The following is a 25918-nucleotide window of genomic DNA, read 5'->3' as shown; positions in this document are numbered from 1 at the left end:
TGGGAAGCGATAGACTTAAGAGTTACTTATGATACTCTATTTTACTGTTTTGGATTATGTATCGTTTGGTTTATATTTTGGTGATGTCTTACGATACCGTTGAATGACATTCCGTTGTGTCGATGATGTATTTTGATAATTTGTGAATCGTTCCTAATAAAGCATGACGAACGACTTATGGCTTTCATTATTTTTCTTAATTGTGGCACCCTTGTTTTATGTTTACTCTGATTTTTATTTTAATTGTCGTGGGGGTTTAGAAGGGTGTTACACAAATAATACTTTCCGTTTGACAAAATATATTCTACAAACTGAATTACCAGAGGTTGCAAAGTTCCTAAATTCACAAAGTTCTCAGGAGACACTGGTGAGTCTACTGTTGAACACATAGCCAAATATCTGACTGAAGCAGGAGATTTAGCAAATAGTGAAAACCTGAGGATAAAATATTTTCCCAGTTCCCTGACCAAAAATTCATTTACATGGTTTACTATACTCCCACCAGGATCCATCGATGCTTGTTCACGTTTGGAAAAATTATTCTACATGGGGCAATCTAAAATAAGTCTCAAAGAATTAGCCAGCATTAAGAGGAAATTTACTGAACCAATAGATGACTATTTGAAGAGATTCATTCTATTGAAATCTAGATGTTTTACAGTAGTACCTGAACATGAATTAGTCGAAATGGCTGCAGGAGTGCTAGACTACTCTATTAGAAAGAAATTAGACACTCAATAATTTAGGGATATGGCCCAAATGGCATATTAGGTTTCGACAAGTCAAACGTCTGAAGGCTGAGAAGGCGGGGGCGAGTAAGAATTACAAGAAGGAAAGGGTGGCTTATGTCGAAGCCGAATAAGAAGAGTCAGAGATCTTTAATGATCTCTATGGGGTCGAAGAGCTTGAAGTAGATTTGGCCGAATTAAAAGAAGCACAACCATACTCTTGCAAAGTGCTTACCCCTTCTAATGGAAAGAACCCTATCGAAACCGAAAAGAATGATATGTTTCCTAAGAAAACCTATACATTTGATATGAGCAAATGTGATGAGATTTTCGATTTATTAGTAAAAGATGGTCAAATGATAGTGCCTCCTAATACCATAATTCCTCCATTAGAACAATGGAAGAAGAGAGGTTTTTGTAAATATCATAACTTTCTAGGCTACAAGACCTCACAATGTTTTCTTTTCAGAGATGTTATTAAGAATGCTATCAAGGAGTGAAGACTGAAGTTTGGCGAAAAATCCAAGAGCCATATGAAGGTCGATAATGATCCTCTCAATATCACAAAAACCAATTATGTTGAGCCTGATGATGTCAATATGGGGGACATTGTTGGGTTCAACACGGATCAAAAGGAAGGTGCCAATGAAGTTGAAGGATTTGTCATGATCGAAAAAGAGGTTGCTGAAGGCCTCACTAATGTGGTTTCCTTTTACACTCCTATCGAAAGCTTATCTATAGGTACTGTCAAATGAGGGGCCACTGAAGGCCTAGTTTTTGAAATAGCTAAGGCCACTAAAGGTCTTAGATTCAAGTTCGAAAAGGTGAGAATTGTTGAAGGTCCTAGCATGGGAGTCAACATGGTAGATTTGAACCAGCCTTGTCCAGAATGAAAGAGGTCGAAAGATGACTCGAATTGGAAAAGGAACAAATGAAGGGTGTTTATCCAAAGGCTGCTGAAAGTTTATGTGACTAACTATTTCGATGTCACAGGAAGAATGTTGGGATGTTGCTATGTCCCAGATGCATTATTATGGTGGATCGAAGAATTGCTGAAGCATACGAAAGGACGCAACGTACTCGAACTGGGGGCAGTTGCCAGTTGGAGGTAAGGGAACCAGATGTTGAATGTCTACCCAAAACCAGGGGAGAGCTTGTTGAGTTTCCTAGTGCGCTGTCATAGGACAAAGTCAGAATGCTTGATGTGTCCCAGATGAAGCGCTGTATACGATCGAAAGGTGTTTGAGATGTACGAAAAATCCTCATTTGCGCAAGTATGGAGTCATAGGAATGGAAATCCAGCCATTTTTACCTCTGACAAAAGAGGAGTCCCAAGGAGGCCAGACTGTCCTCATCCATAGATGAATCGAAGGATAACCTTCAAGCTTCCTACAGACGTCCCAACTGACAAATGGATACAGTCCAACACAGAAAAAGGGAAAAGCAAATGGAGGAGTTTCGATCAGGGAGGAAGGACAACAATGGCGTACATGAAGCAGTTCCAGATGTCAAAGAGAGAGGCGTACAAGTTGGAGAACTACAATGGAAAAAATCCAATGTCCAGATCGTAGTGGTGTAGACACCAAAGGATGAGGAAGGTAGAAAGAGAAATGGCAGCAAAGGAAATGGTTGAATCAAGTAGCAAATTACCTGCATCCAATGCTATAACCTCTGACAAGCCACCTGTTAGTAGGAAGTTGTTCTCTCTGAAAAAGGAGGCTGCTGGAAAACAGATTCCAGAAAATTTTGTCGATGATTAAGATATGCTGACTGAAAATTTCAAATCTGATGGAGGTTCGTCTTTGAACATTAACTACAACGTGGTTTCGGTGCTCCCTCATGAGTACTACCAAGAGATTAAAGTGGAGGAACCTGAAGAAGCAGATGAAGTCAAAATGATAAAACACAAGCATGTGTGTTACTACGTGCTAAATAACGGGTTCGTCGAAAAGCAGAATGCTCTCTTCGAGAGACCAGATAAATGGATGAAATACCATATCAAGACATTATATATCAGAGCAAGAGTGGAGCTGGTAGGAATAAAAAATGTCCTAGTGGATGGAGGCGTTGTAGTCAATTTGATGTTTCATTTCATGTTGAAAAGGATAAGAATGTTTGACACTGGTGTCAAACCCCACAATACGGTGCTCTCAAACTATGAGGGAAAGATTGGACACACCTTGGGAGTAATGTAGGTCGACTTAACGGTTGGTTCGATCACCAGACCAACCATAATCATGGTTATACAAGCAAAGGCAAACTACAACCTACTAATGGGACAAGAATGGATCAATGGGATCAGGGCAATTCCTTCTTCAATGGACCAACGAGTGTCAATTTAGAGAGAAGACATGATTGTTTAAAACATTGAAGCTGATCAGAGTTACTACATGGCTGATGATAATCATGTGGATAAAAGAAAATTTGACAAAAACTTGGACAACATTGGGCCTTGTAACCCAGCTGAGGAGGCATATTCACCCAATAAAAATACCCTCTATTTTCTCACTTTACAGCCAAATAGGTTTCAGTGGAACAGGGAGATCATGGGAGAATAGGATGACGTCGAAGGACTTCCAGTAGTATGACCAACAGGCTGGTTTGACGAAGACTTTGATCATGTCTGAAGCCTTTTTCTTTGAAAGGCTTTCGGCTTACATGGTCGAGAATAAAATAAAGACGACTTTGGAAGCCGAAGTCAAAAACATGGTTGTCGGAGCCATATAAAATGACCTACACACAAAAGGACTTGATACACACTTCAAGTCGAAGCCCCTAGACGAACAGGTACCCATCGAAGAAATGGACTAAAGACTGGACGTTATATATGATGAGGAGCCTCTGGGATTCAAAAAGGATCCATTTACCTCAAGCGCGAAGATGTTGGCGCAGGACCCCCTCGAAGAAGTAGATCTTGGAGATGGGAGCATAAAAAGAATCACTTACATCAGCGCAAAACTCACCCCAGGCACAAAAGCTAAATTGATTAAATTGTTGAAAGAAAACAAATACTGCTTCGCCTGGGACTATGACAAAATGCCTGGTTTGAGAAGGGACCTGGTCGAATTGAAACTGCCTATCAAGGATGGAAAGAATCATCCTCAGCTAAAGCCCTTAACTCAACAAGCAGACCATACATCAAGAATCCCCTCGGGAAGGCAAACCCCACGGTCACCGCGAGGATAGGTTTAAATCTCACGAGAGGTTTAACCTAGGGACTCATACGAACTGCCCTTCCGCGCCGTCCGGTACAGTCAAACGACGAAAGAAACACTATGATCACCCCGAGACGGCGACATAAGCCTCTAAGAAACGGCAAAACCACTGTCTCACAATCCTTCTCACTTTCACTCACTTTTTCTTGTCTCTGAAATTTGTGTGTTCTTGCGCTCTTATCCTTCATTTCTTTTTGCAAACCAAAAAGCCCTTTTTAACCCTAAAAGTTTTATGAACAATGGCTTTTTCATCTCATCAACAACATACTCAAGATTCTTCTTCTCAAATCATCACCGAAGAAAGGTACATCGAACCCGCAAGAACTCTTCTCACGCCGATTGACTCTCTAGAGGTTCTATGTGAAATGATGGTGAATTTTGAGAGCATGAAAATGGCTGCGACCTCACTCAAGACGTTGAGTTTCAAGGCCGGGGAAAGTTCTTCGATAGGCTTATTGGTTCAGTCTTCCCTAAATTGGTAAAAGAATTTTGGATACATGCAACTGCCTCAAAACATCAAGTAACATCTTATGTAATGGGGAAGAAGATCGTTATTACTGAAGATCTTATTGGGAAACTCATAGGCCATGATGGAAATGGTATTAAGTGTACGAATATGGCAGACACAAACTCTAACCTAATCCTCGTCTCCAAAGAAATCTTTACTTCTGGGCAACCCTCCAACAAATTCATAGATTTGAAAAGCAATATCGGAATTTGGGCCAAAATACTAGCATTCACCACCGCAAAACAACGAGTTTTTCAGACTACATCAACATTGATTAACAATACATGTTGTATTTCATTTCCACCAAACAGAAAGTTCATCTCCATCACTCACTATTCTCTCACCTGAAAACAAGTGTTAAAGGAACAAGAGAAGAAGTAAAAACCAAAAGAGATTGGATTCCTCTAGGAAGATAAATATCAGATATTCTAACAGAGAACATGCTGGTAGAACATCTGACAGAAACACAACAAACTGATGTTCTAGAAGCAATTGCTAGAAAGCCCTTCAACGCAAAGAATCTAAAAAAAATGAAGATTATTGAAGCCATTAAGAAGGACCCATCCGTCACCACCAAGGAAGTCATCACAACCTAAAGAGTTCCCCTTGATGATTTCCCCTTCTTCTCAGCAGAGAATCATCCAGAAATCATTGTCAGATATCTAGATGCTGTTAGCTAGAGATTTCGACTAATGATTATGTTATTCGAAGATATAGGTCTCGAAGGAAGAATGGCTTTTGAATGGCTATTTTTAAGATTTTTATGTATCAGGATGGTTTCCTAAATCGAAGCTAAATGTGAATGGGTTACCTTCGAAACCTAAGGACTGAAAAGACTTTGGATATTGTGATATAATTTTGCAAAGACACGTTGCTACACGTCGAAGAGTGTTCGAGCGGGAAGATTTGAAATTCGAAATGTTTCGTTTGAATCAAGGAGGACATGTGGAGCCCCATGAATTCGAAGCATATGCAAACGAGCAACGTGGCATCTCGTTAGAGTAGGACTGTTAAGGTCGAATTAGTATAAATAAGGGTGTTAGTGGTAGGATCCAGGTGTGTTCATTTTGTACAAATCACTCACAAATCACTCAAGTGTCAAGCGTAAAAGAAAGAGTTTTCACTGAGAAATGTACGTGTAACACCATTATCTTTTCAATATTTGTCCTTCTTTTATAAGAACAAAGTCTTCTAAATTCCTTTACATTTCTTGTCGAACCATTTATGTTTACAGTTTAATCATTTCGATTTACTCTTTGCAATTTCTTTCGTTGCATTGTATTTATTTTTACTTTACAACCAGTTATAGATTAGGTTCATTTCGTTAAAAGTCAAAACTCAGAAAATATGAATTCAATCATCTTAAAAGATAACTTTTCGACACATGTCCTAGGACCAATCTAGTCGATCCTGCGAGTAACCCGAGTATATTTATAGTTTTGAGGACTAGCGGTTATTTACCGGAAATCACCGTAAACCGATACGTGCAAAAGGGATGGAACTGTTTTAGAAATCAACATACGTGATCTCAGGAAACCTGCTCCAGAAGTGGTCATCAGAAAGAATAAGAAGAGAAAAGATGCTGAAGGAACTTCTCAAAAGACTCCAAAAGCTGCTAAAAAGAAAGGTAATTCATCCTTTGTTTTAGTATTAGAATATATGTTTTTATCAACATCTAAAACATCACCCAAACCTGCTTACCAACCAACACCTTAAACAATTGATGATTTCGATATAGAAATTGATACCTCCCTGCCAATAAATCCTTTAAACAATACACCCTCCACTCAACCAGAACTTGCTCAAGTTCTACATGATATTTAATATTTTGAACCATCTCTTGATGCTCCCCTAACAAAAAATCCAAATAATTTCTTTGAACAAATATGTGACCCCCCAAATCCTGTCACTAGTATTGACCTTCCTCTCAATACCGTCCAACCTCTACATATTCTCCTAAAACCTTCTAAACCCATCTCTATCCCAGATATTCCCTCTCCCTATGAATCAACTCCACCAAATTCTCCCATCATCATTCCAAACTCTCCATCTCCGTCTCCATCCCCCTCAAAACCCTCTGAAGATCACCTAAGAACCATCATTGACCTAGAAGCATGGGGCAAACTTGTCTCTTCTTCTTCTCAAGAAATAGCAATTCCCAAACCACAACCAAAACCTTCCAAATCAGATGTTGGTAAATCTATGATAGTTTTTTAGACTGAAATACAGGGATGAATTAACTCTCTGAAGCAAGCTTGCATGGATAATTTGAATCCATCTGCCTCTGATTTCATTTGGACCCAGTTCAGAAAGTGGTTCAATGCTGGATCACTAAAGATGAAGGAAATGAGTTATGACATTGCCCAACAAAGTTTCTGTGATCATCTGAAGGCATTCAAGGATCAAGTTCTGAGTCTCTGGGAAAGGAAACCGGTTCTTCATCTGGATAACCAACCTTGGGTAGGGCCACTGGAAACATCAGATAAAGAAAAATCTCATGAACCTCAACCTATGGTTGTGTTTGAAGACAACAACAAGTCTGTTGAAACTTCTTCTGAGAAAGTAGAAAATACTATTGTTTCTAAGCCACCCACTTCTTCTACTGACATCACTACTTCCTCCTTAGTTCTTAAAACTCTGGATGAGTTGAAGAAAGAGAATGAAGCAGTCAGGGAAAGGTTGGACAAGGAGGATGGCACAGATAAGGAAATCAAAGGCTTGTTGAGCAAGCAAGAAGAATCAAGCAAAGAGATTAAAGATCTTCTAACATCATTGTTCACAAGACTTCCACATGGACCTCCATCTTAGCTTATCTTATTTTATTTTGTTTTTTTATGACTTCCTTTTCCATTTGAATAAATGAATGACTTCTTTTGTTGCTAAGTTGATTCTTGTTTATCTATGCTTTTATGTTCTTTTTTATTATTGACAAAAAAGGGAGAAACGTAAAATATTTTGAAATCATAACAGCTCACCGAGACTAAGTCTCAAACATTTCCATATAAAATGAATGTTTAATTGTTTAAAAAGAACAGGAAATTTAAAACTTGATTGATGCTTCATTAGTGCAAACTAAAATCAATAGATCAGAACTTCCTCATAAAGAATCTTACAAGGAAGTAATTTAAATTATCTGAGTATTTTACTTAGGGGGAGTTTTCCCATTCTACATTGTTCTTAATTTTGTTTTCAAAATATATGGGTTTTTGTCATCATCAAAAAGGGGAAGATTTTAAGAACATAGTTTGTTTTTATATCTTTGAAAGAGTTTTGATGATAACAAACACATAAATTTATATAAGAACAAATATGCACTCTAATCCTACATTTTACATTGCAGAAGTTCTGAAGTAGGTAACAGTGATTTCTCAGAAGCAGAAGGCTGCATTGAGAGAAGCTTATAAGAAGAAGATGATCTAGACAGTGATTTCTTAGAAGCATAAGGCTGCATCGAGAAAGGTTTACAAGAATAAGAAGATCTAAAACTTGAGAGAAGTTTATAAGAATAAGAAGTTCCGAAGATTCTGAAGGACGTTTATAAGAACAACAAGTTCTTAAGACAAACAAGAGAATCCTCAACCTCTGATACAGAAAGCGCTTCAAGCACAAAATTTGCACTCAATACTCTGATGATCAGAAGATCAGAAAAAACGACATAATATTCAAATATTCAATGGAAGATTCTGTAACGACTGGGAATTAAAACTCAATGGAAAGAATCTTTATTTTTGGAAATAGACTTAAATCAAAATTATCAACTTCCAAATAAAGAACTTTTGCCTCTCAACGGATCTCCAAGATCGTTCTATATAAATGAGTCATCACTCAAGGAAGAAAAAAAACTCAAGCACGCACGAATTCAAAGAGTTGTAAAAAAAAAATTATCATACTTTTATTTCATATAATATTTTTGTGCTATAAGTTGTGTACAAATCACAGTAGTGATATAGCTTAGTAGAAGCAAATTTTCTAGACACACTAAAGTTGTAAGAGCGTAAAAGTTACCTTGAGTAAACCAGATCGTGGTTGTTCTTGAGAAGACTTAAACGATTGTTTAAGTGTTTGTAATCTAATTTTTGATTGGTGGATTAAGACCTCGTAAGAGAGAGGCAAAATCACCTTAGCAAGGCGGACTGAAGTAGTTTGATTTCAAACGAACCAAGATAACCAAATGTGTTATTTATTTTTTAATTTGTTTAAAAACCCAATCCAACCCCCTTATTGTGTTTTTTCGTTTCTTCAGTTCTATGTCCTGAGTTCAAGCCTATCTCTAATTTTGGTCTCAATGGTTTTGGGATTTTTCAATTTTTCCTTTCCTTCGTATTTTATCTTCAGTTTTGTTTTTTTAGAGGGGTGTTTTGTGCACTTCTTATGTCATTTGTGTTGCCTCGTTTGAACTTTGTTATTCTTGTGTACTTTTCTTTTTGAGAGGGGTGTTTTGTGCACTTCTTACTTTTCTTGTGTATATAATAATTTTCTTTCAAAAAAATTATGTTAGAAGAATGAAAACACAAGTAACTCTATACATTTCTCATCCCGAAAATTTTAAGGAAGAAAGTGAAATTGTCAAGATTAGTTAAGATTCTTAAAAATAAAATTAAACAATATTTTGACATTGAATAACCACTAAAAAAATATAAAGGCAAAATACCCTTTTTGGTCCTTTGGTCCATTTTGGTCCCTCAATTTCTAAGAGTGTCAAGGTAGTCTTTTAATTTTTCAAACAACACCAACAAAGATCTTTTTGTCTGTTTTGGTCAAACATCGTTTAGTTATGTACGCGAGACAGCTGAGTTGGCAGTTATCCTTCATCTTCTCTTTTCCACCCCGAAGTTATCACATTCTTGTTCATTTTCTTCACAAATAAAATTAGGGTTTATGAATTGGATGGTTCCCAAATGAAATTGGCCATTGAAATCGAAGTTCAAAAGTGTGATAAATTATAGGCGCTATTCGAACCTATCTAACCAAAAGATCTGCGCAAGTTTTGATTAAAATGTATACACAATCTCAAATATGCAATGGAAGCCCTTTTGTCATTGTAGAGACATGGTTGTTCTTAATAGGGCATCAACTGTTATGAATTTTGGAAAATAATTCCGGGGATGTCCATATTTCAAGGTAAGAAGGATTTTAAATGTTCTTTTCTTTGTAGTGTCAACTGAAATAAATGTATCATGTGTTTTGATTAGACAGATTGTACACAAGCTGTATGTGGAATTTTTAATTGGTACTATGAAGATGTGGTAGATGAGAAGGACCAATTTTTGATGAAGCAAAAATGTAGGTTGGAAAAGCTAGCAAAATAAGTTGATGCAACAAAAATTGAGGTAGAAAATATTAGGTTTACAAATGAGGATTAGAAGAGAGAGATGCTGGAACTTGAAATTCTACTAAAAAAGATGGTGAAAGGGGCAAAAAATTGGAAGATTATGTTTTGTATTGTCGTCTCTATGTTGATATTTAGGATGTTATAAGATTGTAACATTTTGTGTCATTATTCCGTTAATCTTGTTGTCTTAGGTTGTATATGTTTGTATCAAGCTGTAACATTTGAACAAGTTGATGTTTGTATCAGTGGTTATTACTTTGAATGGAATAAATTTGAATGAGATAATTTTGAAGTCATTTGAATCCATACCAGTTAGTATAGTGTCTTTGCACTAGTTAATGTTGTCAGGAATTTAGTATAATGTATTTGCACTAGTTAATGTTTAAACCAATATAATATTGTTATAATTTGAGTATTCCAAAATAACTAAGACAATCCTTAATTAAATGGTTTATACCAACATACATCAGTTAAGATAATGCACCAGGTAATGTCATTTGATCTATACTAGTTAATGTCATTAGAACTTTAACAAAACAGACAAGACAATGCTCATTTCAATGGTTTATACTAGTATACATCAGTTAACACAATGCCATAGTTAATGTCATATGATCTTTACCAAAACAACTAAAACAATGCTCATTTGAATGGTTTATACAAGTATGCATAAGTTGATATTATACCAAAACATATAAGCCAAAGCTCATTTGAATGGTTTATACCAGTATACATCAGTTGACATTAAACCAAAAGAGATAAGACAATACTAATTTGATCTTTACCAAAACATCTAAGACAATTCTTATTTGATTTTTACCAAAACACATTACTAATATTGGGTTTATACACCATAATAGTTGCCATTAAACATGTTCAAAACACAAGTCTTAAACTGACATTACATCTAAAACACACTACATAAGATTCACCGGATAATCTAACTTAAATTGAGTTTAAAATACAACAGACAACCGACAAGTCTAAATTAAACTAAGCTTTCTTCTTTGGCATGGTTATTTTTGTTGGTGTAGTCCTTCTTGTTGTTGTTGGCACAACTGCACTCTTGGACGCACCCAATTTAGTTGTAGGTCCTGGTGCAATAAATGGTGTCGACGCCCTCTTAACAAGTAGCTTCCTTGGCCCTGGTTGAGTAGGTGGTTAAAATGCACTCGTAGTAGATACCTTCCATGGCCCTGGTTTAGTAGGTGGTTGAGATGTACTCTTGGTAATTACCTTCTTTACCCCTGGTTGAGTTGTTGGTTGAGATGCACTCTTAGCAACTACCTTCTTTGCCACTGGTTGAGTAGGCTGTTAAAATCCTTGTTGAGTAGGTTGCTGAGATCCTTGTTGAATAGGTTACTAAGATCCTTGTAGAGTAGGTTACTGCGATCCTTGTTGAGTAGGTTGTTGAAATGCTTGTTGAGACATAAAGTTTAGACACAAATATCAGTAAATACTTACCTAACAAGCCATAGATTGGTGTAGTTATTATTTTTTTCAATATTTCTTCTGATATCGGGTGACACATCACTATTTTCCAAGCCTTGGAACCTCATTCTATTTGTTGCCCATATTTCTATCATATATGTTCTAATTTCTTCCACCATGGTTATTAATGGCTTGGTCATAGATTCGAGAATGACACTGTTAAAAGCTTCTGACATGTTATTAAGAATAACATCACACTTGTTATGTGTCTTAAAGTATGATTTACTCCAGAATCTTAGGGGAGTGCTCAGCATGTGCTTGAAGGCATCTCCATTGGCCGCTCTAATTCCTTTCATTTCTCTTTCCCATGCTTGTGAGTAGGTAAAATTTTTAGCCTTCCATATGAATTCTTTCAGCATTTTTTTCTAGGAAACTTCTTCCTAAAGTTGTTATAAAGGTACCTAACACAAAATAAATGCTCAACATAAGGGAGAAGCTCATCCATTGCAGGTAACAGACCCTGCAATCACAAATGATAAGAATGACCAGAAATGAATCACATGATTAACATTAAATACAAACATAACAAAAACATAAACACACGTTTTATTGATCAGAGATGAATGTGTATATGAGATAATCATATCTACCTCCAAGGTAATCAATAAGAAGCTCCAAGAATCAGGTCCAACTATCCTTATTTTCACCCTCCACCACTGCAAAAACTATATGCAACATTTGATCATTGGGATCTCTACCTATTGCTATCAAGGTTTGCCTTCCACAAAGACCTTTTAAAAAGCAACCATCCAAGTCTATGAAACGTCTACATAACTTGAAGCTCTTTTTTCAGGCTACATAACTTCTGAAACAGGTCCTTCATCTCTATTTCCTTCATCTTAACTTCCTTCATTTCCGCTTCCTTCATCTCAAATTAATTCAGCCCACTAATGATTTCTTTATACATTTCAGCAAGTACTTCTTCACCCCCTTTTACCATGTCATTATGATATACTACTAGGTCATCATAATACTCAGGCTGAGACAAAGGGTGTTATATATATATATATATATATATATATATATATATATATATATATATATATATATATATATATATATCAACATTGAGATGCACCCTATAGAGACCAATAATCTCTAAGGCGCCATTGTCCTCAATCAACACATTCATCCCAACAGTGGGATCCCTGTAACGTACCTTCTCTTTTTCACTAAACCCTAACTCCTTACAACATCCTAAAAACTCAAAATAACTCCATCTGTCAACCTCTATTTTCAAATTAGCAACTTCGCCTCCTTCGTACATAATACATTCCTCATCAATAAATTCCCCACTGTGATGGATTTGGAGCTGTAAATACTCGCCCATTTGAATTTAAACCCTAAAATTATAAACCACCAACGTTTAAAAACTAAACCCTAAAATTAGCAACCAACAACATTTAAAAACTAAACCCTAAAATTAGTAACCACAAACATTTACATTTAAAAACCAAACCCTAACCCAAGAATCTATAAACATTAAACAACATAAACATTTCAAAAACCTAACGTTAACCTTAAAATTGTAACAATTTGCAAACTCAGAAACAATTTTTGAGACAAACCTGTAACCAACAATGGTGTCTTCGATTTCACCTTCAGACAAGAGTTTGATTTCACCTACTCTACTCCTTTCGTGAATCACACCGAGAATCTCCTTTGTTTAATCGCCTCTGATAGGGTTCGTATGATGAAATTGAGTGTTATGAACTAAAGCCATTCATTTTCTATCTTAAAGTAACCTTATGCCCACCTCAGTGCCACATGAGCGTCACCTGTATCATAAATTTGACATAGGCTAACAGAACAAACAGAAAAGACAAATGTGACACTATTTGAATAATTAAAGGACTTACCTTGACACTTTTGAAAGTGAGAGATCAAAATAAATCCTGAAATATTCTTATTAAAAAAAATATTTTGCCAAATATAAATATTTTGGACGTTAAATAAGATAATTTGCACTAAGGATTAAAACTTAAAAATCTTCTTATAGAATATAATTTTCTTTTTTTGCAAAAGTATATCAAATCTCAAAATTCATTCGTTAAGAATTATTTTGTTGTCACCATAAAATCATAATAACATTTAGTTTTTAGAAAATGTTTAGGAAATTCAATTCATAAGACTCATTTTCAGAACCTACCCAAATAAAATAACACTAAACACGGCAAAAGATGAATTTTCCTTCCTACATTTTCATTTTCGTTTGCTCCCACCAAAAACCTATCGATCCGCGTCACTCTCTCAAATTCAATCTCAACCTTTCATTACTACCAAATCAACGATCACCATCACACACTCCAAACTCCTCTACATGCCACGTCACTTATCCGCGTGCTCAACTACTCCAAACAAACATCATCCGTCGATTACCCAATCTAAATCAACGGCCACAATCATAAGCAATTCACTATCTCAATTTCAAAACCCGCACAAAATCACCACTATATAAAACCAGTTTCTTCTCTTTCAAAATCACCACTCTCTAAACGAATCTTAAGTCATAATCTTGTAAGAAACCGTTTTCTGATATCTTCCAATGGCACGTACCAAGCAAACCGCTCGCAAGTCCACCGGCGGCAAGGCCCCAAGGAAGCAACTAGCAACCAAAGCCGCTCGCAAATCTGCTCCGGCCACCGGAGGAGTGAAGAAGCCACATCGTTTCAGGCCAGGAACCGTCGCTCTCCGTGAGATCCGTAAGTACCAGAAGAGTACCGAGCTATTGATCCGCAAACTTCCGTTCCAGCGTCTTGTTCGTGAGATCGCTCAAGATTTCAAGACTGACCTTCGCTTCCAGAGCTCCGCCGTCTCTGCACTTCAAGAAGCGGCTGAGGCATACCTTGTTGGACTCTTTGAGGATACCAACCTCTGCGCAATTCACGCCAAGCGCGTCACAATCATGCCTAAGGATATCCAGCTCGCTAGGCGTATTAGAGGCGAGCGTGCTTGATCTTGATGAATTCTTGGTTTTAGGGTTTGTGTAGATATTTTCAATATGTAGTTAATCACAAACCGTTGTTCTTGTAATATTGTAATTGTGCTTGGCTTCTTATCAATGGAATGTAACGTATTTTGTTCAACTATTGTTTATTGAGATCTAATTTTTCCTCTAATTTATGACAATTTTACGAGTCTCATTATCATACGTGCTCTAAATAAATGTTATTCCAATTTTATTTCAATAGGAAATACGAATAATCTGAATAGAATATTGAATTGTTAAACAATGTCAATAAAAACTATTGTTTTAGGGTCTGTATTCTTGACCTATCTAGTTTTGTTTGCAACTAGGTTATGACCCGCGCGATGCGCGGGATTATTATTATTTTTTATAGTTCATTTTTTTTATACTTCAAAAATATTAAATTGCAATTATAAAAATATGAAAAACATCATTGTTATTGAAAATATAAGTAAAATTGAATTTCAATTATCTGGCTCTCTATTTGTTGATTTTATTCAATCACATAATAAACTTGTAAATAAATAAAAATAAAATATTTTTATAGAGCACAAAGGTTACAATTGTCTTGATTAAAATTTCAGAGGTTATAAACGTTGTTTTAAAGAACAAATATTATCGGTTATAAAGTCTAAAATGAATGATAAGAGATATAATTTTAAATGAATGATAAGAATTAGAAGACTATCTACCTTAAAAAATAACAAAATTAATATAAAAAATAAATTAATTGAATGTAATCCGTCTAACCCTTGATTGCATTAAGGAATTCATTTTGCTTATGTGCAATCAAACAAATCAAAATGTCTGCAAATTTTAAGAAAAAAAGTATTTTAGTTCTCAAAAATGATAGCATAAATACAATTATAAGTTAAAGACTAAAATACAAAAATAAAATAAGTATTATGAAGTTAAATATCATAAAGATAATAGAGTAGCAACAATAATAATATCAATCTTTTCAGCACACCTACATAGACACCTGACAAAATATCAATAATAACAATATAAAAAATAAATTAATTAAATATAATTTGCAATGAATCAATTGAACAAACAAATTCATTTGCATTTCATACAATCAAACACACGAAGACTTGTAAAAATGTAAAAAATAATAGTTTAATTTCCAAAATTGAAATTAAAAAATGTAATTAGAAGTTTGGAGACGAAAAATATAAAATATAAAATGAATTAAATCTGACATTATCTATCATGAAAAAAAATAACACTAAATACTTATATGTAGAAGCCAAAAAGTCTATGTGGTCCATTGGTAAAAAATTAACCAACAAACAGAACACTTTGTTGTTAAAAGTTAGAATGTTTACTTAATGTATGAAATGAAGAAAGAGTGTAATTTTTTATGCAAATGAGACTCTATATAGAATAATGTAAATGGTAAAAAATAAATATTAGTACAAACAATAACGGAATGATTAATTGAGTTCTAATTATCATAATTAATATTTATCATATTTCTTTAATAGAAATAATTGGTTAGGATGCAAAACTGTAAATATTGAAGAAATCATAAGTGAATAATTTATTAAGTAATTATTATCATAATCCATTGATATTCATTTAACGAAAATAATATGTATGGGCATCCAAAAGTGAAAAATATTAGATAGTGATAGTAGTATAGAAGAAGAAAAAAAGGGAGTGAAGCATTTGAGTGACACCTAAAATTTTTATATGATGTAGAAATATTATTTTACAATATTATTAAAAAAAATGTATTATTTTACATTATTATTAAAAAAATGTATTTACCAAATGAATTTATAATATAATAATTTTTTAATGTATGAACTATTTCTTTTCTCTAAATAAGAATTGAATTAAATTTTTTTTTGGTATATATATATTATTTTAATTATTATTAATATTATTTTTGTTATGATTACTATTATTTTAATTATTAATTATTATTATTATTGTTATAATTATTTTAATTATTAATATTGTGTCAATTTAATAATTAATAGATTTAAGATTGTCGCAATACATATATATTACTTATTATTTATATTATTATTATTATATTTATTCTTAATGTAGGGTTAAATTAGTAAAATTAAAGTTAGGGTGCGGTCAAATTAGTAAAATCAAAATTAGGGTTTGTGCTTAGAGTTGTTATCAGGTTGACATGTGGCTAGGGTTGCCATCATGACAACCTTGCATTTATATATATTAAGATTGTTATCTTTCCCTTTTATCTCATTAAATTCAGAATTAAATATTACAATTTTTTTTGTAACCAAGAGCAACTAGCAATAACACAAGAAAATTTTGTAACAAAAAAAAACCAGAAAAATAATTAATTAACAATTTTTCACTGAGATCATACAATCCCTTAGGCTTTTTCTACCCCCACTATATTTATCATTAGAATCACATACAAAACATTGAAGCATATGGTTTTAATTCTGTTATATAAACGATGTTGAGCCACTAGGTAAAACATAGCTGAATATATAAAATGGACTAGTGATTTTTATTTTCACACCTCCCCTATACTAGAGGAAAGTACATGTCCTTGTCTTGCGTGGTTTCTTCTTGGGCTTTGGTGGCCTCAATGCAATCTTAATTGCAGCATCAAACACTACCTTCACATTCTGTAACCAAAACAAAAACCACATTTGCTTCAATTTATCACATAAGAGATAATTGAATCCAAAAAACAAGTGCTGCAATGCAATTTTTTTACCTGCTGTGTTTTAGAGCTGCACTCAATGTAAGAAACTGCTCCAATCATTTTCTTTAACTCTTCACCCTATTCACCACAATCATTCATTAAATCCATTATACGTGCAAAACAAAGAGAACAGTTTCAACTTTCACATGTAGACATCATTTTGAATTGAGGACATGCCTTAGCAGTAGTTATCTGAGTGGCTCCAGAATGATCAAGAAAAAACTGCTTGTCCTCTCGCAAATCTGTGCATAAATTAAGATTTAGAACATAGATGATTTGTAAATTTGTAGGCCTGGTAGTTGGTATGGCAATTATATTATTTGTCATTTTGCTCTAATAAAGAAAAAGAAGAAAAAGATGATTTTCATAACTGTTAAATGATGATGGTGATTGAAATTCTACTTTGATGGAATTGGCTTACCTAGTTTTGTTCCTACCAGCACAATAGGCACATTTGGTGCATAATGTCTCAGCTCAGATATCCACTGTTTGCCAACCGAAAATGTTATTATTAAAGTAACAAAACAATAGAAATTTAAGGTAATGATGTATAGAGGCAAGAACCTTTTTAGAAATGTTCTCATAACTTGCTTTACTGATGAGAGAAAAACACAACAAAAACACATCAGCTCCTCTATAACTCAAAGGCCTTAGTCTATTGTAGTCTTCTTGTCCTACAATCCACACAAATCACACCAATTAATAACCTCATAAATGTTCGCAAATCCTAGCTCAACTGACAGAAACCGATATTGATAGGTTGAACGTTATCACCAGGGTTCAAACCCTAGCACTGAGAGTTGTGTGTGAGTTTCTAGTAGATATTACCAGACAAAAAAATTGAACCTCATTGAAATTTGGCTTTAAAACTAACCTGCAGTATCCCATAGACCAAGATTAACAGTACTACCATCCACAACTACATTAGCACTGAAATTGTCAAACACGGTTGGAACATAATCCTATCATAGAGAAAACATATCAAGAAAAAAGTTAGATTCATCAATCATCACTATCACATATAGAACTTTCTATCTATAACAAGAAAATAGAAACATACTGTGGGAAAAGTATTGCTTGTATAAGATATAAGCATGCATGTCTTTCCGACAGCACCATCTCCAACAGTTACACATTTGATAAACCTAGCTGTACTCATTCTCTCTTGTTCTTTTACTTAACTATAATGAACAAAACTCTAGTTTTTGAAAACAATATTTATAAAAGAAGTTAAGGTAAAGGGTGAGTAAGAGTAAGTCTATTACCTACTTTTAGTTGTTGTTGTGGCTCATGAAGTTGATCAAAATTTATAATGATTCCACTAGAAAAGTGTTACTTTTCTTAAAGTGTAAGGAGAAAAGGAGATATGGTAAGAAAGTAGGTATAGTGGTGGTGTTAGTTAGTTGGTTAAGTGTAGGAGAAGGGAGGTAATGAATGATGAAAAGCAAAGAATTTTGCTTAATTAGCTAATGCACTATGATGAAATTAAAGTGATTTTTTTTTTGAGGTTGATGTGATGTAAAGTAAGTCAAATAAGTTTGTTGTGACATGTTTGTTGGGTATGTCTTTGTTACTAATTATGTATGTTGGTGGTTATGGTTAAACAGATTGAGCTATAGCATACATTGGTTTCTTTATCCTACATGGGTCCACTCTTATTGGAGATAGGTACTAAAAAATGAATGTTTTTTACTCTACCTTGTTATTGCAAAACAGAAAGAGCAATGGAAAAACATTGCTAAGCAATGTTCTTTTTTATGTATTGAAGAGAGTTGCAACTTACAAACCCATCATGATTCAGTTTAATTTGTTTATTTTATCTTATTTTCTGTTCAGTCGCACAGTTTTTGACCATAGGAACATTATGTCGTTAAGAAAAGCAATTAATATGTGTAAGTAATTGATGATGTGAAAGAAGCTTTTGTAGATTATTTGGGCTTTTTGAAACCTTAATTTGGTTTGGGCCCTTATTGTTTGCACCCCTCCATCTTTCATCCGGCACCCATGATAGGCCCAACAGAATTGTGAGGAAGCCCACATGGCTTCAAGACTATGTTATGAATTAAATCCTTATTTTTAAGTTCAGCTTTTTATGTTTTCCTCCAAGTGGGCCGAACCAGTGTTACCCAAGGCCCATATTTTTATATCTTGTATTTATAGAGCTGCAGCCTCTATTTCTTACCATGCTGAATGAAAACTAATTTTATTATTGTCTCAAGTTTTATCTCTTTTTCTTTGAGTAGAACCCTAGTTTATGGTAGTAGCAAAACCCCTCTTATCAATTGGTGCTTTCATCTCCCCTCTCAATGCCTCCCAAACCCGCCAATCCTACACCCAAAGACATTGAAGATACTCTTCATGCCACAAATCAACGTATTGAAAACCTAATTTCTACCCATGAGAATCTTGAATCTTCCATGGAAGCTAATAACCAAGCTGTATCTTTACAGCTAGGGCAGATCCACACAAACCACACAAACTTGGAGTCCACCATGAACAACAACTTTGCTGCCCTTACAGCTCTTATGAACCAGCAATTTGCAGCAATGACAGCAGCTGCTGCTATACCTAGATCTAACCCTACACCTATCCCCACCTCCACCACCAGATCTACCCCTACATCTACCCCCATCCCTACAACCAGATCTACCCCTACATCTCCTCCTTTTTCTACCACCAGAACTACCTTGGGGAACCCTAACATGAATTTCACGTCCTCATCTCCCCAAATCAACTCCACCCTTATCTCAACCCAACTTTATACCCCACCACCACCCCCTTCGTCCACCTTTACTCGCCCTATTTCATCAATCCACACATCCAATTCTGCATTCTGCCCTTATTCCACATCTTTTACAAATCCTTATTCCACCTCATTTACAAATCCTTTTCCCCCAAATTACACACAACCCCCTCAATTTTTAACACACCCCCCAAACCCACCTTATACTTCTTTTTCCCAAATCCCAGCCGTCACCCAACCACCCTCATACGCTTCTTACCCTTATACCCCTCAAGCCACCCAAATTCCATTTTCCCCCTCACCAAATTCTGGTTTTCGACACCCAAAAATTGAGTTAAATTACTTTGACGGAACAGATGCTTTAGAATGGCTTTTTCAAGCGGAGCAATTCTTTGCTTTTTATAGTATTCCATTTGAGAATCGCTTACCTATGGCAGCCTTTTATATGAAAGGTGAAGCGCTTGGTTGGTATAAATGGATGTTTCAAAGCAATGAACTTACTACTTGGGAAGCTTTTTCAAGGGCTTTGGAACTACGTTTCGGTCCCTCAACGTACGAAAACCATCAAGCTCAATTGTTCAAACTTAGACAGCATGGGTCTGTTACGGAATACCAAGCCAGCTTTGAAAAATTGGGAAACCGTGTCATTGGATTACCCCCGGATGCAATTCTTAATTGTTTTATCTCCGGTTTAATTCCTGAAATCCGTAGTGAATTAGCTGTTCAGCGCCCTCAATCCATCACTCATGCAATAGGCCTCGCTAAACTCATTGAAGCAAAGCTAAAGGACTCTAAACCCAAGTTCAAAGGCCCATATGGCAGTACCCCTTTCCAACCTAACAATCCTAAACAAACCCCACTTTCACCAACTATGGCTGCTGTCTCCAAACCAGCTGACTCTCAACCCACCTCCCTTCCACGTTTTCCAATTCGACGGATTACACCAACACAACAGGCCGAAAGAAGGGCCCAGGGATTATGTTTTAACTGCGATGAAAAGTTTATTCCGGGTCATAAGTGTTCAAATGGAAAATTCTTATTACTTATGGTTGATGATGAAATTTCAACAGCTGCCAATGATGACATCAGCGAAGATATTCCTTCAGAGGCTGTTTTGAACACAGACATCGATGAAACTTATTTTCAGCTCTCACCACAAGCTGCAAGTGGGCAATTCTCTCCAAAGACGTTGAAGTTTAAGGGACTGATTGATGGGCTGGTTGTCTCTGTTCTCATAGATACGGGCAGTACTCATAACATCCTCCAACCTCGAATCGCAACACACCTCAAAATACCTAATACTCACATCCCTAATTTTTCTGTCATGGTGGGAAATGGCTCTAAGCTACAATGTTCAGGTCTATGTTCTAAAGTCCCTATCACACTTCAGGACCAATTGTTCATTATTCCTTTTTACTTAATCCCAATTGAAGGAGCTGATGTAGTATTGGGAATGGAATGGTTGCGTACCCTTGGCCCCATTGTCGCTGATTTTTCTATTCCAGAAATTTCTTTCACCTATGAGTCTAAACAGATTACTATTCAAGGTGATGCTACCCAGACCCCCTCCCCTTCTACTTTCACCCAACTTTGCCATCTCTTACATACTGACTCAGTTGCATCCATGCACCTTTTAATTTACCAACCATGCATTGAACCAATCCAAAACGATCCACCTAACTCCCATGAAAACCCACCTATCACTCCACCACCAGAAATAGCTGCCCTTATCAAATCGTATCCTACGGTTTTCCAAGCTCCACATGGTTTACCTCCTAGTCGTCCACATGATCACCACATCCCTTTAAACCCCAATACACCTCCCATCAATGTTCGACCTTATCGCTATCCTCATTCACAAAAAGAAGCAATGACTACCCTAATTCATGAGATGTTATGTGACGGCATAATAAAACCAAGTACTAGCCCTTTTTCCTCCCCGGTTCTCCTAGTCCGCAAGAAAGACGGTTCATGGCGTTTTTGTGTTGACTACCGTGCATTGAATGCAGTAACTATACGAGACCGATTTCCCATTCCCACCATTGATGAGCTTTTTGATGAGTTGGGTTCTGCTACTTTGTTTACAAAGATTGACCTACGGTCAGGCTACCATCAAATTAGGGTTGTACCCGAAGACACTCACAAGACGGCATTTAGAACCTTTGACGGGCACTATGAGTTTTTGGTGATGCCCTTTGGCCTAACTAATGCTCCTAGTACCTTTCAATCGGCGATGAATGATCTCTTGAGACCTTACTTGAGACGGTTTGTTTTAGTTTTCTTCGATGACATTTTAATTTACAGTAATTCTTATTCTGATCATTTACTTCATTTGACTTTGATTTTAGACCTACTTGCTTCAAATAAGTTTGTTGCAAAACTTTCTAAGTGTGTTTTTGCAGTTCCTAAAGTTGATTATCTAGGTCATGTCATTTCGTTAAGTGGCGTTACCCCTGATCCAGACAAAATTCAAGCAATTGTTGATTGGCCGCAGCCACGATCACTCACGCAACTCAGGGGATTTTTGGGCCTCACCGGTTTTTACAGACGTTTTGTCCGTCACTACGCCACACTCGCCGCTCCCCTCACCGATTTATTACGTTCCACTACTAAGTTTACATGGAATACAGATGCAGAGACTGCGTTTACAAATTTAAAGAAAATCATGACTGCCACTCCTGTTCTTTCTCTTCCTGATTTCAGCAAGATCTTTGTTGTTGAAACTGATGCCTCTGCTGTAGCCATTGGAGCTGTTCTTTCACAGGACGGCCACCCTTTAGCATTCTTCAGCAAGAAACTATGTCACAGACTGCAAGCTGCTTCGGTCTATGCTCGAGAGATGTATGCAATAACTGAAGCGGTAAAAAAATGGCGTCAGTACCTCATTGGAAGACACTTCCATATTTTCACAGATCAAAAAAGTCTTAAAAATCTTTTGGTTCAAACAATTCAAACACCAGAACAGCAAAAGTGGGCGGCGAAAATGCAAGGGTTTAGTTTCGAAATTTTTTACAAACCTGGAAAAACGAACAGCGTGGCTGACGCCTTGAGCAGAAAACCAGAAGAGACTTCCCTTATGTTTGCAATCTCCTCCACAATTCCTACATTCCTTTCCCATCTTCAGCAGTACTACACAGAAAACAAAACAGGGCAAGATTTTGTTACTAAGTGTCTAAATAACCAGAAGATGCAAACACATTTTGAGTTCAAACAAGGGCTATTGTACTTTAAAAATCGTATTTTTCTACCTGATGATTTGGAGTTTAGAGCCTCGATGCTTAAGGAATGTCACAGCACACCGTCTGCAGGTCATTCAGGGTTGAAACCGACTTTGGCTCGTATCTCGGCCACCTTCAGCTGGCCTGGCATAGCTAGAGACGTCAAGCACTATGTTCGGTGCTGTTCTTCTTGCCAACACAACAAGTACCTCACAACAAAGAAACAAGGGATGTTACAACCACTGGAAATTCCTAAACAAGTTTGGGAAGATTTGTCCATGGATTTTATTACTCACCTTCCGAAGTCTTTTGGGCATACGGTCATTTGGGTTGTCTGCGACAGGTTATCCAAGTTTGCCCATTTCATTGCGTTACCACCAAAGTTCTCCGCCGTAGATCTGGCGCGGCGATTCTCAGTTGAGATCTGTAGACTTCACGGTATCCCGAAAACAATCGTGTCTGACAGAGATCCAATCTTCTTGAGCACTTTCTGGAAGGAACTTTTCCGCGTACAAGGCACGACCCTGAAATACAGTACCGCTTATCATCCCGAGACTGACGGTCAAACAGAGGTCTTAAACAGATGTTTAGAAACATACCTAAGGTGTTTCACAAGCGATAGCCCGAGACAGTGGTTCAAATATCTTCATCTAGCTGAGTTCTGGCATAACTCCACCTTCCACTCTTCTATTAAGATGACGCCTTTCGAAGCTCTCTACGGTCGATCTCCACCGGCAGTGAAAGATTATGTCAAAGGATTTTCTTCCATCCCTTTACTGGACTCAACACTACAACAAAGACAAACCGTACTCGATGCATTAAAGATCAATCTACAACGCAGTCAGAAGAACATGAAAGAACAAGCAAATAAACGGCGCAGAGAGATTACCTTTGCGGTTGGAGATCTGGTTTTGCTAAAATTACAACCTTATCGACAAACATCTGTTCACCGAAGAACTTCTCAGAAACTTTCAAAGCGATACTTTGGCCCTTTCCCTGTTCTGCGTCGAATCGGTCCGGTGGCCTATGAGCTGCAACTACCACCGACTTCTAAGATCCACCCAGTCTTTCATGTTTCTCAGCTTAGATACTTTCATACTCAAGACCCAACGGTGGTACCGCTACCTCTACCGGAGAATCTGAAGGAAAACGAGGAAGAGGATGAAGACGGAAATGTGTTTGATTCAAGGGGAGAAGGTTTGCAAAACACTATGGCAGACTCGGTTGTGGTATTAGATTCGTTGGGAGAGAAAGGAGATAAAGAAGTAGTTACGCATTCTGAAAAAAAAGACTTATCTAAAGACTTTAAGTCTTTTTCCAAGACTTTAAAGTACAGCACTTGTGACTCTTTTCCCAATCTCACGCGCCAGACACAATTCCCACTCACGCAGCACATGCAGCCTTCAGATCTTCTTATCCCAGCATCTGCACCGTTGGATCACATTGGATTCCAACCCTCCCTACCTGCTCACGTGAATGGTGGCCCACCAGTCCATCAAACCGCGTTTTCAATTCCACCAAAACCATGTGCTTCCAGCTGTTCCCAACCTATCCCATTAAATGACACACTGCCCAAAGTTTTCTCCCAACCACCCGTGAACTTACCCGCGGATCTGCCAATGGGACCGTTGGATTTGCAACGTTCGGAATTGCTACAGCCTCCCACTGCCACGCGTCCTCTTCATTCAAACTCCACAATACAGCTGGAAACCTCTCACCATGTTGCTGCTAACCCTATTCCACCGCTGATTCATGGGCCTTCTAGTGGGCCGGTTCTTCCAAGAAGTTGGTCTAACCTTGAGGACAAGGTTCTCATTGGGATGGATAGTAGTGATAGGCCCAACAGAATTGTGAGGAAGCCCACATGGCTTCAAGACTATGTTATGAATTAAATCCTTATTTTTAAGTTCAGCTTTTTATGTTTTCCTCCAAGTGGGCCGAACCAGTGTTACCCAAGGCCCATATTTTTATATCTTGTATTTATAGAGCTGCAGCCTCTATTTCTTACCATGCTGAATGAAAACTAATTTTATTATTGTCTCAAGTTTTATCTCTTTTTCTTTGAGTAGAACCCTAGTTTATGGTAGTAGCAAAACCCCTCTTATCAACCCACTTCATCAAAATTGCATTTTTCACCCTTATCACTTCCTTTGGTTTCTTCAATGGCTGGTGGTGACCTTCGTTCCGCTCTTTTTCCTATTTCTCGAAAATTGGAGATGGATCCTTCACCCACCTCAGTAGGGATTGATGTTTCTAATTTAGGTACCGGTTCTTCTTTAGTTTCTTCAGCTCTTAAAGGAAGGTTGTGTCTTCAGTAGCATGAGTTGGATTCTAAGTCTGCTTTTCCACCTTTATCACTTTAGGCGTCAGACTCGATGGTTGAATCTATTACAAATCACTTGATTCCTGCACACCCCACTTTTCATCCAATTTCAAGCATTGATGTAGCGTGTGTTTCTATTGTTTTTGTTTACAATATAGTGTTCCCACGTCCGTTCAAGATAAAGGCATAAGCACCTTAGGGATTTATTTATCTGTTAGTCTTGGAGATGTTCCTCTTTCTTGTGCTACCCATTTGAAGTGTCTTATTTTGTTACCTTATAGGATTCTTGGTAGTTCAAATAATCACGATGTTCTGATTACTTTGAAGATTCTAAAGATAGATAAACAACTAGAGTGTACATTTAGGTTGAGTGAGGATATAGAAGTGGCAAGAATTGGTGGTCCAAAGAGTAGAGACCATCGCTAAAAGTCTGTTAGGTCTTTAGATGTCGATAGGATCTTTTAACGTCTGTGGGTTACGGAGTTCTATTACATAGTCTAACGTAAAGGAGCTCATTTCCTCTAATTCTCTAGAGTTTGTGGCAATTTAAGAGACTGAACTTTGAACTTTGTGAGGTCTCTGCTTCATTAGTTCATTCTCTTTGGGGAAATATGTTTTGTGAGTGGAGTTTCATTCATACGATTGGCAAATGGTGGAGGCCACCTCTCCATTTGGTGTTGCACTAAAGGAA

The 25918-nt window shown here is 36.6% G+C and overlaps 3 protein-coding genes across 3 annotated transcripts; 2 read left to right on the top strand and 1 right to left on the bottom strand.

The window, feature by feature from the left end:
- Positions 1-13744: 13744 nt before the first annotated feature.
- LOC131602642 (histone H3.2) lies at positions 13745-14360 on the top strand. The gene has a single exon (XM_058874809.1). The coding sequence runs from the start codon at positions 13820-13822 to the stop codon at positions 14228-14230; it is 411 nt and encodes a 136-aa protein (XP_058730792.1). The 5' UTR covers positions 13745-13819; the 3' UTR covers positions 14231-14360.
- Positions 14361-16617: 2257 nt separating this feature from the next.
- Positions 16618-18225, bottom strand: LOC131607450 (rac-like GTP-binding protein RAC13). Its single transcript, XM_058879453.1, has 7 exons — positions 18004-18225; positions 17818-17905; positions 17508-17617; positions 17365-17428; positions 17121-17185; positions 16956-17021; positions 16618-16863 (listed from the first exon to the last, which is right to left on the bottom strand). Exons 1-7 carry the CDS (start codon positions 18100-18102, stop codon positions 16765-16767), a joined length of 591 nt encoding a protein of 196 aa, XP_058735436.1. The 5' UTR covers positions 18103-18225; the 3' UTR covers positions 16618-16764.
- Positions 18226-19249: 1024 nt separating this feature from the next.
- LOC131605523 (uncharacterized) lies at positions 19250-24796 on the top strand. The gene has a single exon (XM_058877870.1). It carries the CDS (start codon positions 19250-19252, stop codon positions 24794-24796), a length of 5547 nt encoding a protein of 1848 aa, XP_058733853.1.
- Positions 24797-25918: the final 1122 nt, after the last annotated feature.

Source organism: Vicia villosa, linkage group LG5 (genome assembly GCF_029867415.1).
Source record: "Vicia villosa cultivar HV-30 ecotype Madison, WI linkage group LG5, Vvil1.0, whole genome shotgun sequence".
Taxonomy (NCBI): domain Eukaryota; kingdom Viridiplantae; phylum Streptophyta; class Magnoliopsida; order Fabales; family Fabaceae; genus Vicia; species Vicia villosa.
This window is presented reverse-complemented; position numbering and strand designations above follow the sequence as displayed.

Coding starts and splice junctions, on each gene's coding strand:
- LOC131605523 (XM_058877870.1), top strand. CDS start 19,250: ATGCCTCCCAAACCCGCCAATCCTACACCCAAAGACATTGAAGATACT.
- LOC131607450 (XM_058879453.1), bottom strand. CDS start 18,102: ATGAGTACAGCTAGGTTTATCAAATGTGTAACTGTTGGAGATGGTGCT. Junction 17,186..17,364: donor GCTGGTAGGAACAAAACTAG/GTAAGCCAATTC, acceptor ATTTATGCACAG/ATTTGCGAGAGGACAAGCAG. Junction 16,864..16,955: donor GCAGCTCTAAAACACAGCAG/GTAAAAAAATTG, acceptor TTTTGGTTACAG/AATGTGAAGGTAGTGTTTGA.
- LOC131602642 (XM_058874809.1), top strand. CDS start 13,820: ATGGCACGTACCAAGCAAACCGCTCGCAAGTCCACCGGCGGCAAGGCC.